Genomic DNA, 18,418 nt, shown 5'->3' with positions numbered 1-18,418 from the left:
ATAAAAAGGTAAACAATCTATCAGAATTAATTCTGAAACTAACACCTTGGGAAAAAGGAAAAAAAAAAAAAGGATAATATTTAGAAGTAGCACTTGCAAAAACAGTTCCATATAGTAAGAAATAAAATTAATAATACTTCTTCCAGAAAGTTGTTTTAATAAGTAATGGGTTTCATGCATGGACTGCTGTCTGGCTAACCACTATGAACTATCACCCAAGCATGGTATCTCTCAAGTGGGCTTTTCATAGCTGACAATGATGTTCCTCTGTTGTTGTTCCAGAAGCTTGTGGTATACCAGTCACCACCCCATTCGGACAATAGCATCAACAGAAATAAATCCAAACAGCTCTTAAACAGCCTCTCTCATCAATCTTGCTTTCTCAAAAGAATGCTGCCTTGATTTATTGCTATAGTGAATTTCAACAGTAATGAAATATGTTTCTCAAGAACCTTCACATCAAAAATACAGATCATCAATACTGGGAAATTAGGGATAATGATTTGAATGGAGAACTACCAGTAGCTTTAAAATAAAAACTCCTTCATTTATCCACTCTCTTAAATGAATGCAAGGAAGAAAACAGGAAGGGTATACCAATGAGGTCAAATTCAATTTTTATCTAAACATACAGTGTATATGTCAAAAATATGGCATATCTAAACTTTGAATATAATACTACCTGTGGAATATAAAGCATTGCATCATCTGACATGGTTTATCCACATAACCCATAAGCTGCACAACCACAGGTAAATTACAAAGTTTATAACCTTAATCGTGTTTATCTGTGGATATTGTGAAGACAGTATCAACATTTATCATTGTGTATCATAATTATACAACTACTTTCCTTTATTCCTAACCTGCTTTGCTGCACTCACAAGAATAAACAAAAAAAAAAAAAAAGAACTTTTGATACTATGTCAAGATCAAAGAGGTTAAACTGTTTCTGAGCGAAAAGGAAGTTGTTAGGATCGTTCATGTTTATTTGAGCATTTCAAAGTTCAGAAGTAAAAAGTCTTCATTATAAAGCATAGTGAGCAAACTAACGTAAATATATTTATTGTATAATGCACTCAAATATTGGCTTCATTTGTATGTTGAATAATGACAAAAACAGACTAACGCAGTGCAGCAGTCTGTCATCACACAGAAATCACAACAAAAGAAGTGAAATAATATTGTCTACCTTTTCCACCTTTCCACCATTGATGTCACTGGGGAGGAATTTCTTGCCAATAGTTCTTAAATCTGTCTGAAATTAACAGAGAAGACAAGAGAATATTAACCTAAAATATCCCATTTTAAAAAAAGGTATTATAAAAAGCAAAAAGTGCATTTCTTCTATACTGCCAATCACTTGTACACTATTAAAAAAGTCCCTCTAACCTCTAACCCTCCATATAAGATGAAAAAAAATCAACTACTTAAAGTAATTTTCAACACATTTTCAAAGATAGTTAAAAATGCTTTTAATTGTTGAAAAGAAATGACTAAGTAATGCTTACTTATTAGACTCAACTCTGATGTTTAATACAGGCAAACTTCTTCCTTTTTCATCTGGCACTTAAGAGAAAAGCATTTTTAATTTTTGTGTTTTTACACATACAAATCCATCATCAAAGGTTGGGAACATTTCTGCAATTAAACCTAGAGTAAAAGTCTACATCACATTTCTATTAAATGCTTTTCACCTTAAATGTCTGCCTGATTATTTCTTTTGGAAGTGAGGTAAACAGCTATGTGACATTATTCAGCAACTATGCAACACAGCTGTTGATGGTATTTAACTGAAGAACTCATATGATCAAAGGAACAAATCTCTACACAAACACCTTCCCCTAACCACAGTTTGGACAAGCATATCAATCAGGATGATGCATGACAAAAGGATAGCCTGGATGGCTTATATGTGCAGCATGTTAAAATATGAAATGGAGTAAAAACTAATTAAACTTTACACATCAAGTTTTTGCATAGGGACCTGGACAGGTTGGATCAATGGGCAGAGGCCAATGGGAGGTTCAACATGGCTAAGTGCTGGGTCCTGCACTTTGGCCACGACAGCCCCATGCAACGCTACAGGCTTGGTGCAGAGTGGCTCAAAAGCTGTGCAGAGGAAAAGGATCTGGGGGTGCTGGTTGATGCTCGCCTGAACATGAGCCACCAGTGTGCCCAGGTGGCCAAGAAGGCCAACGGCATCCTGGCTTGTATCAGGAATAGTGTAGCCAGCAGGGCCAGGGAGGTGATTATTCCCCTACACTCTGCTCTGGTGAGGCCGCAGTTTGAGTACTGTGTTCACTTTTGGGCCCCTCAGTACATTGAGGCCCTGGAGCACATCCAGAGCAGGGCTATGAAACTGGTGAAGGGCCTGGAACACAAGTTCTATAAAGAGAGGCTGAAGGAACTGGAGTTGTTTAGTATGGAGAAGAGAAGGCTCAGGGGAGACTTTATTGCTCTCTACAAATACCTGAAAGGAAGCTGTGGGGAGCTGTGGGTTGGCCTCTTCCCACAGGTAACTAGTGTTAGGACTAGAGAGAATGGCCTCAAGTTGTGCCAGGGGAGGTTCAGGTTGGAAATTACGACATATTTTTTCTTAGAGAAAGCAGTCAGGCATTGAAACAGGTTGCCCAGGGAGGTGGTGGCATCACTGTCCCTGGGGGTGTTTAAGGAAGAGGTTGGACGTGGTGCTTAGGGACATGGTCTAGTGGGTGATAGTGGTGGTAGGGGAATGGTTGGACCAGATTATCTTGGAGGTCTCTTCTATATGAATCTTAATGATTCTATAGTGCACTTACATTTCTTAAGACTAAAAAATACAAACAAAAAAACAGTAGTGCAGACAAAAACACTTACGTTTTCTAAATTCCTTGGCTTGAAATAATTTTGTTTAAAACAGAACATGCTGCTGCAGATTCCTATATTGAAGCTGCTTATTTATTCAGGTCACAAACGCTTCCTTCTAAAGAAGAAGGGCTAAGCAGAATTGCTACTAGAACTTATACTAACTTGCCATTAACACATGCCAATGAACTACTGTATCTAGAACTGAGTAGCACTATATTTTAGCATGTAAAATGCTGCAAGCAAGTGCTTCATTCCATTTTTTTTTGGCTGAGTAACATTGGCATCCTGTAGAGAGTAAGAATAATTGTAGGGATGCTCTGCAGATATTCAGAGTGAATACAGTAAAAGAGCGGATAGATGCTCAAATTGTTTTCTATTGCAAAACACAGCCATAGAGCGATAAAAAAGCACATTTGGTTTTCAATCTGAGCCCACATGATGAAACCAATCTGTCATCTGTCAGTTATTTATCTCTGAATAGCACACAAACTTCTACAAACTGTTCTGCAATGTTCCGTATCCATACAATTGACAAGTCTCCAGCAAGATGCTTTGCAACCACAGCAGCAGGAAGGGGAAAATACTTCAAGTCTGTTGCAAGATCTTATACAAAATAAAACCATTTGAAGAACTGAAGGAATGTTTATGTCCATTTCATACTTATTTCGGCAATTCACAAAAACACCTAAACTGGCTTCTTTCTTGGTTTCTTTTGTCCAAAATTACTCTAACAGTTAATGAGAGGTGTCAGTTTTTGAGAGATGGAATCTAAAACTCACTTTTATCCTGTCTTTCAAGCCACACCACTTTCCCCTAACTTACCCAACAGGCAACTTAATCTTCTGGGCATCAAAACAACTGACAATGAAAAAACATTGATAACCAATTAAACTGGCTTTGAACACTGGCATAACATTTTTGTTTTATTGTGATTTTGATTATCCATCAAACAAGCTGGAAACACAGTACTTATTTGTGAATTTCCTTGTCAGCAGAAATAATTACGACCAATCCAGATTTCTACAGTAAATCCAGCAACTGTTTGTAGTTACATAAAAATGTACACATTGCATGCTTTAAAGAACAGCATGCCCAGAAGTCAAACTAAGGATGTTTTACTCATCCCAAACTAATAGCTTGCACTGTAATTTCATGCTCATGTCCATACATAGCAGTCCTGATTTTATTATTGCTTGCACTTTGACTTCAGATTTAAATTTGAAAAAAAAATATTTTCCTACTACAAAGTGTGTTCATTTTTCTCCCCCCAGGTTTCACAGTTTGGAATAGAGGTCACATCCACATAAAATTAAGAAATAATTCATATATGCCAGGAGGGAGGAAGGCACCTTGTCCTTTACATAAATCACACAGACAACTGTATATTTAATTAGCCTCACACACTTATACCTGACCCTTTAGATATATTGTTTTTAGCATGATTTGTCAGAAAAAAAGTTCACAATCATAACTTACATTAAGGGCAACTAGGATAATGTCATTTGTATTGACTTTTTCAGATGAACTTATACAAGCTTCGATTCCTTCATCTGAAAGATACCTGTTAAAGAAGAAAAAAAAAAAAAATATATATATATATATATTAGAATATCACATTATTTATATAACAGTCAAACATTTGTTTTGCAGGTAAAGATTATTGTTAGCTTCTATTTTCTATGCTAATGAAGCACAGCTTAAACAACTACTTAGAAAAAGACTTCATGTAGTCAGTTCCATTATACTGAGGTAAGATTAAGAGAATCATTTTTTCTTTTCAAAAAATAACAGCAACTATTTTCAACACATACCCACAACCAAGATTACAGGAACCTGGTTTAAAAAAAAAAAAAAATCAACCTCTTTCTTTACATTACCCAGTATTATAGTGACATACACATGCATTTGTAAGGAAAAAAAAATATCAAGCAAAACAAAACAAAACAAAAACAAAAAGAAACAAACCACATCTATTTCTAAAGAGCATGATGACACAGTTAAACGCTCAAAGGCTGAGCAATACAACACCACCATCCAATACAATTAATAAATAAAATTTGTTCATCTGAAAACTAAGGAAGTTAATCCATTACAAAGGGATTTGGCTAATAAATTCAGAAGGGCTGACGATGTCTCGAGGTCCCTTCCAACCCCTACAATTCTGTGATTCTGTGACCTATTATGACTTCCAAAAACACTTAGCAAAGATGTTTTTAGCTCAACTCGAGCGGTCAGAAATTGTGATATTTGTTATTTATCTTGCCTCACTTATTTCAAGCCCCTGCTTTCATTCTTACATAGCTGGCTATCTGTTTTCTCTGCAGAGCACTTAGTTTTCCTTTAAACATCACAGCAATCACTCAATAATTGATAATTGCTAGAAACTGAACCTGAAACACAGTACTTGCCCAAATTATATTCTCATACTAACTACCTAACAAGAAACCACCATTTCTCAAAGAACAACACAAGATGTATGAAAGAAAGCTTAATATGCTTTAATAAATATTAGAAATATGCACTCCAGAGTACTTCAAGAAATACTTAAAGAAAGCAACATCCAGGTGTAACATATAACTCTAATATAAACATGTGAAGGAAGAATCGATAGACCTTTTTAGTTCTAGCCCAGCTAACAGGAACAGCTCCAGCCCTGACAGCGTTGCCAGACTAATTAATGATCCCAGCTGAGCTCTAACCCAGACACCTGAGAGGAACTAGCTGTTCCCGTCAGACACTGACATCTAGCAAGTCCTGAGGGAACAGAATACCACCAAAAAAAAAAAAAAAAAAAGGCACTAAAGAGGGAGGGTGGAGAGAAAAAACACACGCATATATAACAACGTGAAAGAAACAATCCGATTTTACATATAGAAAGCACACACTTGAGAATAATAAGGTGGCAGGATTTGTTAGCCTGTGCAGGAACATAGGATTTCTCAGCAGTGTCTTGGATCTCACGTATTGCCGCCTGGGAAGGCACGAAGTGGCAATTCCTACCTGGGATTAGCAGACGGACCTCATTAGCTGGAGTAGGCGTAAAGTGGGACACAATTCCCACTCTGCCAGGGGAAACTACAACAGGTATGTCCTAGAGGGAGGACCCTGTAAACCACACTGGAAGCCTTGAGTAATTACAACAGACTTCTAGAGAGAGAAACAGCACAGGAGATACAAGTTTACCTCCTGTTATCTTCAGTACAAAGTTGAATATCAGCTGTACCAGGCTGGGAATATAAAACCCACAAGCTGAATTCGAGACAAGATGTGGAAACATTCCTCCTCCTCTGCAAATTAAGTAATTCTTCAGTTTCTGCTGAAACTAGAAGAACTGCAATTCTGTTATGAGCTACAGTCTTGTACTTAGATGTAGGCACTAACATTTTCCAGCAAGAAAAAGTATATATATTTTTAGCGAGTAAACAACAATCTGACCCAGAATTAAATTTTCCCGAGATGGGATAAAATTGATTACTTCTGCCATCATAAAATTCGCTGCTGAGTCATGCTGCAATTTCTCACTTCAAAGTGAAGACTGAAACAGTGCTGATAAAATCCCACTCTGCTTTAGTCCAAATTTTCAGTTTATAACTTAGCAGTTAGTTTGTCTCATTACTTCAGAGGGCTGTTTTGAGCCAGGAAAGATAAATACACACAAACAGCAGAAAAGGCCTTTCATTTTTGACTTACACTAGTTTAAGCAACAGCATTTTGGAGACACATTGCCCACACCTGACTGAAACCTCCATCAGAGTTACAGAGGCACCAACCTATAACCAAATGACATCTGCAGACATCTGCTACCCTGATAAAGCAAGCACCACAGCTTTTCAGCAAAAGCATGAGTTAAAAGCACAGTTTTTTAAATAGTTAAAAAATTAAAAAAAATAAAAAATAAGCTCTATCATCATCAAAGTGGGGTGATATTTTAAAAGCAAAGAACCACCACCCTAAACTATACAGGTATTCATTATTGAAAAAATAAATTAAATACATGAGAACAATTCTCAGGAGCAAAATTACTTTCAAGAAGAAAGATCAAATCAGTAATTATCTCTGCAAAACTATATTGAAGAACTTCAACAGACACAGAAGAAAATTTCTGAACTGGAAGCTTTTCAGGTGTTGCTTCTGTGCAACAGGGAGAAAGAAGTGCAGATATCACCAGAAATAAATGGTCAGGAACTGCGTAGGGAACAAATTGTAACCAGAAAGGCTGTACACACTAAGTAATCAAAACATACATTTCTCCTACCTTGATAGAAGCCTGGAACTAGGGTATGTCAGGCCAATCTTTCCTACTTTGCCCTAGTAACTCTCTTATGGACTGCTTTATACAGACAGTACTCCAAATGCACATCTAGGTTTTCTTCAAATTTTTGCAGAAAGCTCTTACTTAAGATAAAAGAATTTGTTCTCCTTACCCTCTGTTTTATCTCCTGTAAGAACTAGCTACATTTTAGTTTTGAATATTTCCTGCTACAGGTCCAGAAATTATTTCATTTAAAATAAATAAAAGGAGTATTTCTAAGAATTTTTTATTTTAAAGTAGATGCAGTTGTACAGGAAAACATATATCCATATTTCTCAAGCATTAAAAGGGAGTTACAACAGGCAAAATTAGCCCTTCAGTAAGCATAATCCTCAAAATGTATGGATTATAAATTCTGAAATTATTTTTCCAGACTCCAGAGGAAAGAGTTTCCTTTTCAATCTGCTCTTAATGTGCCGTGATGGGTATGTGATGGGTAACGTGCTTAATGGGTATGTAATGTGCTGTAGGTAGGACCTTTATAGCAAAAGGTCACTTGATCTTTTTGTTCACTCTATTATAGAAAAGAAGAAAATCTGAACCTGAACCAAACCCAGAATCAGAGAAAAATTCCTCAGAAGTCAAAGAGAACAGCCCTGGTGCTCAGTGCCTCATTGCCTGCACCCACGTTACCTGTTCTGCACATTTTGCAAAATACCACGACCTACAGCAACCCCAGATAATGCAGGGGGAACGACGAAGTGATCCTATTACACTAACCCAATGCATTTCTACTGCCCAGGGCTGGGAGGCAATCCTAATCCATCCATGAACTGTCTCACCCTGCTGGAACCTGCTGGTGAACTCAGTGCCCTGGCTAATCCCTGCTCTGCACACCTCCATCCCGAGACGTTTCTTCTCCCTTTGCTTTGAAAGGGAAGGGGGCACCAGGAACAACCCGGCACATGAATGCTGCTGGTACCACCACCTCCTTCAGAAGAAATTCCCTTGGGATTTCCCCTGAAGAAGCATTTCAGAATTACACAAATTTGCTTAAGGAGAAGGAGCAGGTAAAAGAACAGTGAAATAAATGACCACGAAGTGTGGAGTGAAAAAAGCCGAGAGTCACAAAGCCTTTTAAAAAGTAAAAGGCTAGCCAGCAGCTGGCCACTGACATCTTACACTGACAGCAAGGAGACAAATTATTTCCTTCACATGCAATGCAGATAACACTATCCTGGGTGATGAGACTGAAAGGCTTAAAAGGAGGCAACTAGCTTCCAGCTGGCAGCTTGAGTTTTGGCTCTATCCACCATACGCTTAAATAACCTAACACTATTTTTGAGGAAATTGTGTGTGCGGGTGTGTGCACACGTGTAAATCACTGAGTTTTTTAAGGAACTGGTAACGGTAATAGCATAAATTGCGACAACTTTTGGTTTCTAAGGAAAAAGTACTCACAAGGCTTGTACAGCCTCCGAAGCTATAAACTGAGGTAATGCAGACAATTGTATTGATTTCAAAGGAATTGTGCCAAGTAATGCTGTATGAGTCACACAGGGATTTTGGGGCTTTCAAACGTTAATACATATTAAAAAATAAGAAATAAAATCAGTTTACAATCGAATGGGCTCCAAGCTGCTTCATACAGCTGAGATGTTTATCCATGGATCATTCTCTTGGGAGAGGAGACCAGAAGAGAGAGGAAACACAGCAGGGAGAGGAAAATAAATGCTTCTACTGTGATTCTTCCACATTATGTTTGCCGAAACCTGAGGGATATTTGTCTCACATATTCCTCCCCCACACATCCAGATCGGCTCATCTGAGACATGCAGCAGTGCAATCCTCTTAGCAACAGCTTTCGTCAGAAGAGCATCTCCTCTTTAAACTAAAAGCACCTGTTCTTACACCTCGGGATGAGCGCTGTACCCACACTATTATTAAACAAGCCATTCGTAATGCATCAGCATTTTCCATGTGAACCATTCACATATAAACCCAAATCTGCAATTTTTCTGTCAAAATGTTCGCTATAAGCTCCTACAAAAAATAGTTTCAGTAATTCTCCCTAACACACAGAAAAACATATTCTGACTCCTTCGTTCCAAGCACGGTATCACCCTAACAGCCCCCTTTCTTTCCCATGTTACAAATATCCATTCTCCTTTTTGATATTTCCCGTTGCTGGGGGCTGTAATTCTGTAGTACCAGTCACAACTGCATCTCTAGCTATCTCATTTTATCCTCTGCTTTACTTCATCAGGAACAAATCACACCTGACATGCCCTGCACAGACAGATTTGTTATGGCTACACTATTACCACCTGCATAAAAGCAATCCCTGGTATCAAGTAAAATGCATTTTTGCTTGCCTGCTCTGTACTGCTGGATCAAATACTCTGTGCCCATACATGTGCATGTGCACACACAGAAGTTTTACAATGTTTAATTTAAAAGCTTTATTCTAAAATTAAATCCACCTAATATGCAACTTTCCTAATGCACAAGCAGCTTTCTTGAAATGCTGGGTTTGCTATTTGCAATTCACAGTTCATGGTCAACCAAAAATCTTCAGCTACCTTCAATCCTTTTCCTGTACTGCATTACAGAGGATTTCTAGAAAAGTGTATTTTCCTCCTATCATCTCTTCAATTAATGTTTTATTAAAGGAGAAACTTTCTTTAGGGAAACAAATAAGGGAAAATAACATCAATAAGCACGCTGTATAAAATTCACCTATATCAGATTCACTCCTCTTCATAAAACCACTGTGACATTAGCAGAAAATGCAAACTGCCTTACCAGTATTTCTTGTAGTTCTGTCAGCCACATGAAACAATCCCGAAGTTTCATTATATGTAAATGTAACATTGCTATTTTCTATGTGTGTGTACACAAAAATCAGAATGTTCCTTCCATTCCTTCCCACAGAAAACAGATTTATACAATCATGCCACCTACAAGGTAATCTCTTAAACCAACAATATTTGTAGAGAGCATTCACATTTCTCATACTTAGTAGCACCACGAGCGATGAGAGAACAATTTTCACAAAGCCAAGTGCAATTTAATGCACTTGTGGGAGACCACCACTGGGTGCCACTATTGCTCCACAGCAGAGCACTACATCTTACACTAGCTATTTTAGATTTGTAGTACTTGTTTGATAGGGTTTCAAAGTGTTCTGCTGAATTTCGGTTGTATAAAGGAATTAGACCACAGTACTACAAATTTTATTGAGGGACTATCATTAAAGCTGTTTAAAAAAATTACAAAACACATTTTGAAACGTTATTATGGTAAACATGAAAATCAGATTTAAAAATCAGGCTTCTTCTTGCCCCATAACCTGCATAACAACACTGGGAAAGCAACTGACGTTCTTCTTTCTTTAAATAAAACACTCAGAAGTTGAAAGGATGGTGTAGTATTATGCAAACTACCAGTGAAAATAAAACAGAACCTAAAAGGTGAAGAACGGGGAAGGTTTGAAAGGGTTCAAACATTCTGCCAAAATCAGGGCCGACTTCTTCTTTCTTTCTCCGCAAGGCAAACGTCTGTCAGTAATGACAAATAACCTCCACTGTAGTGTCAGTGGCATTCCTGGCAATTTTACGATTACTATTCAGACACCCAAGACAGTGACAGTTTCCCAACATCTAACCCCGCTGCATCACCTGCTGTTCCCTCTTGTTTTCTCCACATCTGTGGGGAAAAGACTATGCCATTGCTTTTTTCAAAGATAACGTTCAAAGACTTCTTCCCTCCCTCACATTGCTCTGTATCTTGTACATACAGAGATGATCACAGCTAGCCAGGCATGTTTTATTCTCCCATCACCCCTCCCACTTGTTAATATTACTTTGAGTCCTAACCCTGATCACTAACAGCTTTGCATTCCTAAGGAGCTTTATCTTGTGTTTAAGCCCAGAGCGTCATGCTCCATCATCCAGGTGCTTAACAACAGTATCAAATAAAACCTGACCTAGAAGATGCCTCTTGTTTTGGCGGTGAACCATCCTGTAGCCATTCTTTCTAGTCCGGTCCATGCAGTTTCATAGCTGCCTTACAGGAACTTAATCTAGATCATTTCCCTGTTTTACTCCTTAAAGATAAGAAGAAAAGTCAGAACAGACTGTATTATATCACTATTAAAAAGAAAACGTTTTAAGTATTTGCTGTCATAATTCCACTTATTTACATCATCCAGAAAGCTGAGAATTACAGAAGTTTGGCTGCAATTAGATCATTATTTAGATGAACAGACACCAAGTCTGTTTTTAAAATATTACTGACATGCATAAAACTGCTGCAGAGCCAAGTCAACACCTGAGTTCCCCATGCAACTAACCATGTCTCCAAGCTTCCTACTTTTTCACTCCTGGGCTTGTCCTGCTTTTTTAAGTGCTGTTTCCAACTCTCCAGCCCAGGTCAAGCCAACACCTCAGCAAGACATTCATAAGAAACGCATTCTCAACCTCCAGTCATCACACACGCATTTTGCTGACAAAATTTAAAGCTTAAATCTCCCTCCTATGCCTATGACACTTGACTTTATATTAAAACATTTGCTAAGAAAGACCATGTATTATTAGAACTTAAAAATGCAAGCGCTGTTTTGGTTACTTGGCGGGGCGGGGGGGGAATTGTTTTTAAACATTACATAGTAAGAACAAAATATCTGCCCTCGGTTCCCCCCAGCTTCCTTTCCTCGTGTAGGGAAGCAAGCACAAGTTAATTACCTTGGAGTGAAACCTATTTTGTCGGTGAAACTGTGGCCTAAAGAAAGCCTAGCAAATGCTCAAGAGCCCAGGGAAAGGAAAAATAAAATAAAATAACCAAAGTGCTTTAAGCAATATCAATATTGTAACTTCATCCTAAATTGCTCCCACCCTAGAAGGCTGGATAAAGACCAGGATATAAAACAAGATAAAGACCAACAGCTTCGGATCCTTACAGTCCTAAACACAGGCAATACCAGGCACCGTCACTAACCCAGCTTCTCATCCATTTTCCAAAAGACAAGGACTAATTTTATACCAAAGCTTCATTAACCACTGACAAGTTTCAGAATTATTCATGAACACGATGGACACGCAACCACAGAAGCATTAGTCCATTAGCAGTTGGCCTGACGAGTCCATCACTCCCCTCATGCCTGCCCAGACCCACACGTAATTCCTCTTCTTTATTACTGGCACATGTATTTTCCTGACAGCCTCCCTAAAATTGCTTTTCCAGAAGTGAAGTACAAAAAACAAGTTTTCAGCACACTCTACTGCATCCAGGTTTGGGGACTCCAGCACAAGAAAGATGTGGAGCTGTTAGAGCAGGTCCAGAGGAGGGCCACAAAGACGATCAGAGGGCTGGAGCACCTCTTCTATGAAGAAAGGCTGAGAGAGCTGGGGCTGTGCAGCCTGGAGAAGAGAAGGGCCCAGGGAGACCCCACTGCAGCCTTACAGTAGTTAAAGGGGACTTATAAAAAGGATGGAAAAGGACTCTTCACTTGAGTAAACAATGACAGACCAAAGGAGAATGGTCTTAAACTGAAAGAGGGTAGGTTCAAATTAGACATTAGGAGAAAATTCTTCACTCAGAGGGTGGTGAGGCCCTGGCACAGGCTGCCCAGAGAAGCTGTGGATGCCCCATCCCTGAAGGTGCTCAAGGCCAGGCTGGATGGGGCCCTGGCCAACCTGGTCTGGTGGGTGGCATCCCTGCCCATGGCAGGGGGTTGGAGTTAGACAATCTTTAAGGTCCCTTCCAACCCATTCTACAATTATTCCACAACAGAGAACACACACCTTAAAACACTTTAACACTTCCATTAACGAAGTATTTATAATAGCATGTCCCATAGTGTCCTGTCTGTGGCATTATGCTTCTCCCACGTCTGTTTTCTTCTCTGAAATTACTACTGCAGGGAATGCAAATCAATTTCTTAAGACATAAAAAGGTTCAAAATTCTGTTATGAGACTGGCATGACATTTTTCACAAGCATTTCACAACAGAAAAGTTAACTTAACTTTGTGGTTTATTGAAACTTAAAACCAAGCAACACCTGCAACACCTTCGTTACTCATCACCAATGACAAAACCATCAAAAAAAAAAAAAAGACAGACTTAATCCTCTATTTCATATGCCACATCTTGTGTAAACCATGAAAACAAAACTGAAGACCAGAATCAACTCCCCTTTTTTAACCTCAGTTATCAACAGGCAAACACCAAATAACCATCCGTAAAGCCCTGAGCAAGAGTCAGGGATGGCAGAAGCCAGAGCACGCTGCATCACCCCGTTCTGCGAGGGGCTGGACTTGGGATGTCCACTGTCCTTCTCCAGGAAACCCACTGGGAAAGGGTACACGGGTACGGTGAGCCCACGTGAGCAGACAGGAGGCTACTAAGCAGGATCCTCTCTGACAGAGCTGTGCAGCTGCTGGATTTACTTCTCTGCGCTTCCAAAAAGCTCCGACCAGACGGCCTCCGGTGAATGCTGCGATGCTCATCTCTTGTAGCCGGCATTTGTATGCGGGGGAGAATCGAAGAGCTGAGAAATCACTGAAGCACAGGATAAAAACTACCAGGTTGCCTGATATGCATGCGGTAACTTTTAATAAATGTTATGACTGCGCTTTCAAGGTATTATTTGTGATATACTGGAAGTGCTGTTAATGCAATTTTAAAGTATACACCAAAAGTAACTGCCCTCCAGGCTTATATAAACTTAAGTAAACAGCTACTTTATTTTCAGCTCTGTAACAATAGCAAAAGCTATTGAGCAATGCTTTGACAGTTGGTTTACATTAAAAATGATCCAACGCCATATAAACGTTTCATATTAAACTTGTCAAAATCCGAAGCGCTTTGTAGGAATTAGGGAATTAAGTGGTCTGAAAGGATGAAAAACAATGGGATTTTCCCCCAATAAAGAATTGGGGATGAAAAGCCAACAGAATTTCCTTCCCCCCAACCACCAGCTGCTTAGCATCAGCCTAGAAGGAGCTTTTGCCTCTCTCACACAAGCCTGTTTCCATTTGTTCAGTCCCTCGTGAACACAGGAGACAGAGAGCATAACTTTCTTTACTGGAAGCATCAAACCCCGTGCCCCAACCCAGAGGAAACCCTGGGTCACAGCACAACGCAGACACCGAAATCACTTACTTTCCCCACCACGTCGGTAAGGCTGGGAGTGTCTGGGTCACGCTGGGAACTTGTTCCGCTCCCGTGGCTGCACGCTGGCTTTTTATTACAAAGACTACACGGCGGAGAGAAGAGCTATGCACATTTTTAGATAGCTACACACAGAATCCCATAGATACAGAAAATGTTACTATCAATTTCGAGAAACAGCCAAGAGCTCAGGAAAAAAAAAAAAAATACTCAAGATACTATCAAAAATTAAACTGTGGAAAATAAACATTTCATGATGAAAAATGTGCTTCGTGTTTTTGTGGCTTCCCAGAGCTTCATTCCAATGCCGTTGTTACTGATGGCTCGGGCAGAAGAGTAACGTGGCAGCGAATTTTACACGTAAAAAACAAACTAGCAGGCATGCTTCAAAGGAAAAGGGAGGTCAATTATGCCAACCACACAAACTAAAAGAAGGCAGCACGAAGAGTGATCAAAAGAATATTCTGGAGGATTAATTTGATAAACGGTAACAACAAAATAAGATGTTCAAAGCAGATGCGAGAAGCTTGACAGATGACAAGGCTGATAAGTGACTGACACGCAGAAGGAACGATCAAGAAAGCAAGCTGTAATGCACAGGCTGAACGTTTCCCTTTATTTCTAAACCAAATCTCTACAACTGAGACTTGGAAGGTTTCCAAACTAAAGTTACTGTTGAAACGTGTACCTAAGCAAATTGATATTACAATAGGAAAGGTTTCAGAACAGCAGCAGTAACAAAACTGTTTGCCCATGAGCTCAACAAGAGCCCAAATACAAACTGCTAACCTTTTTAAATCAACACCTGTACCACAAGAACAGAAAACAGCATAAACGCTGCACAGTGTTTTTGAAAGGAGCAATCACTTTTAATCCTAGAAATTAGAGACCCTGGTGTGCAAACCTGCATAAACCACATGGAAGACCATAATTTGTAGGCTTGTGAGCATGTGCGTGAAGACACTACTTCTTGCAGAGGGAAGACGTCCCCCACAGAGCTGCCAGACAGACCTCTGGGCAGGATGAAGAGAAGAAGCAGGAGGGCAAGGTGGCAGAGAAGATGTGAAGGAAAGACTGCTGTAAAGACAGCTTTTGATAGGATTCTGCACCAAAAGGTCTTAAAGAAACTGTATGGTTAAGCCAGAAGGAGGAGGAATCCTCTGCCAAGTACTGAAGTACAGGAAAGGAATAAATGCAATGGGGCTCTGCCCCTGAGCGTTAATTAATGAGATATATCACGTCTCATATGTATGTGTCAGATCAGGTATCTGAATCTGAAATCTAAAGCTCACTGCCCTCTATGACCACTCAACAAGATGTCAGGAGGATTTCAACATTAATAAGTGACAAGTATTGCACATGGAGAAGAAAACAATTGTACCACCACATGCACAGTACTAAGCTCTACCTCAGTTACCATTAATGAAAACAACACAGTCCCGTAGTTATTTTCTGGACACTAACTCATAGCTCAGCAGCAGCCCGAAGCACACAAAGCACACCAGGATCTATTTCCAAATCAACACAAGACAACAGTAGAAAACCACACAAATCTGACCAGAATTAAGTGCCGCCGTGGCTGTACATAACTTTTAGTCACAGATGCTGCAGAAAATAGCGAGTTATTTAATTTTCAATGCAAACTGCCACCACAGGTCACAAAGTGCAGCACAGGAACAGGTTCCCTGGAGTGGCTGCAAGCCCCTTGGACTTGCTGAACACACAGCGAGGTGAAGTTACAGCTGACCTGATCTACAGTCTTACTCAGAGCAAAAGCTTGAAGGAAGATGACTTTAAGGACCCCTTCCAAACAACCTATTATCTCAAGAACCCAATCCAATTAGCAAGTCTACCTGAAACATTACATTTTAATATGCAAACACAGTCTTGGTTGTAAATGAGAATGGCACTAAACTACTCCAGGGGAGGTTCAGACTAGATACCAGGAACGATTTCATTACCGTGAGGATGGTCAGACACTGCAACAGGATTCCTAGGGAGGTGGTCGAAGCCCCATGCTTGTCAGCGTTCAAGAGGCATTTGGAAAATGCCCTCAGTAATGTGCTTTAACTTTTGGTTAGCCCTGAAGCGGTCAGGCAGTTGGACTAGCTGATCTTTGTTGGTCCCTTCCAGCTGAGCTACTCTAACTCCAAGTAACCTAAAATTATGCTGCCTTCAGTTAAAGCATTTTACTCTCATTTCTGTGTATGTTTTGTTTTGATATATAATTGCTTTTATTTTCACGACTTTCAATTCAACTGGAAATGCACCACTATTTCACAGATATATTGATATTGGACCTTTAGGTCAGCAGATTTCCTTCCCTCCCCCCGCCCCCATTTTTTTTCATACCTTGGAGCTATTTAGCTTCTTTAAGTTAATTTGGTAATTAATCCTTTTAGCAAATAATTAACATACACACTTTACATTTAAGTAAAGGAGAAAGTAAAAGTCACTTGCTGACCCTGTTACAAAGAGATAAAGATATCAGAATGCATCCAGCACTTATGCACAGGAGGTTTTCTGCCTTTTCCCTGGGAGCATGAAGTGCTCTACCTGAAGCTCTGCTGAGGCAAAGGTTCAAAACTCATTGAACTGACTTGAACTGTGTTCAAAACTTATAAAAGTGTGGCAACATGCTATCCTGATTCACTGACATTTGTGAGACACACAGCAGAGTTGACAGGTATGTGTAACCAAGCTGATTACAAGGCTCAGCGTTCCATAAAAAGCCAGACAAGAATTAAACGAGACCAGATCTCAACTTGAACAATAGAACTGATCAAGTGGTAATTTACTGTATAGGAAGCTAGTATGTATTTTCATCAACTAATGACTTGGGAAAGAATTGAGAATCAATAATGGTTCCAATACTGAAACCGACCTGCAAGAAACTATCACATAAATAAATGTAGGCAATTGAATCTTGGTGTTACTGATATTGATTTTATTATTTTTTTTAAATCATTCACAACTACAACTTCTAAATGTTATAGAACTACTTTTAAGAATCTGAATACAATTTTGCAATTGATATTTTTGCTGGGTTGTATGTTTGGTTTGTTTATTTAAAGGTTGCTTTCCTCAACATCCAGTAGGCACATGGCCGTTTATTCCAATCTAGCATCATCATCAAAAGCTAAGATCTCACCACCACGGAGTGGACTAAATGACAGAAGTCTGCAGTTTTGTGACACAGAGCACCCTCCACCACTAACATCACCCTCTCAGATGACTTTAATTGAAAAAGTTGACCAGACAGAAAAGCAATGAACCCCTTCACCTACAGAAGCCATTCTCTTCTTCAAGATGAGCACAGAAGAAAGCAAAAAATTTTAGTGAAGATATGGAGAAATATGGTAGCAAGTTCATCACGTATTACCAGCAAGATTTAAAAAATAAAATCTTCATGTGGGTATGAAATAACATGAATTGTAAGTCATTGTCTTGCTGTCAAATTTTGGGTTGCATCTTAAGCACATTTTTGTCAATATATTTTGTCAGTAGATCCTGAACCACTTTGGTTATTTTGTTTTTAAATCAATTTAGTACTGTTTCTCTTTTCTCAAACTGATGTTACAGCCTTCTAAATTTATGTAATTTATAACCATGTTTTTCTAGATTATGAAATGAAGGTAAATACAGCAATTATAGTGTTTATGCTAAATTATTATTGCAAGGTACAAAGTGAGGCTGCGATGCTTCTGGCATTCCACTGCACAAAAAAGCCAAGTCTACCAGAAAACAACTTGTTCTCTGCCAAAATAAATGGAAACATTTTAAAACTTGATCAGGAAACATAACAGCAAAACAAATTCCATTAGCCATACCAAAACTCAGACAAAATAAAAGCAGATCCAACACAAATGCAAACATGAGTTAATTACCAATTTTTCTCCCTTGTAAAATAATGGTTAAAATATTTGTAATTTCTGAAGTCTACGAATTGTTTTCAGAAATACTTCCTAATCATTGAAATCATATTTTTACCTTCTTTTTTTTTGGACCTCAAAACTAATACTGTATTATTAATAGATTTGAACATCTAAACTATTTAAAAAATGCAAAACCTTTTATGTTTTGAGATTTCAGCTTAGCAATGTCAATAAAAGCAAGGATCTCCATAGAAACTCTCCCCTTTC

The 18,418-nt window shown here is 38.9% G+C and overlaps 1 protein-coding gene across 2 annotated transcripts in view; it reads right to left on the bottom strand.

Moving 5' to 3' along the window:
- Nucleotides 1–18,418, bottom strand: part of TDRD3 (tudor domain containing 3) — a 104,137-nt gene that overhangs the window by 59,467 nt on the left and 26,252 nt on the right. The window contains exons 2-3 of one of the 2 annotated variants that reach the window (XM_084520362.1): nt 4,327–4,411; nt 1,193–1,258 (exon numbers count right to left, since the gene is read on the bottom strand). In XM_084520362.1, coding sequence (XP_084376488.1) covers nt 1,193–1,258; nt 4,327–4,411 — 151 coding nt within the window. The remainder of the gene's footprint in view (nt 1–1,192; nt 1,259–4,326; nt 4,412–18,418) is intronic. The other variant, XM_084520363.1, reaches the window with a different exon arrangement.

This window comes from Aythya ferina (genome assembly GCF_964211825.1).
Source record: "Aythya ferina genome assembly, chromosome: 1".
Classification (NCBI taxonomy): Eukaryota; Metazoa; Chordata; class Aves; order Anseriformes; family Anatidae; genus Aythya; species Aythya ferina.
This window is presented reverse-complemented; position numbering and strand designations above follow the sequence as displayed.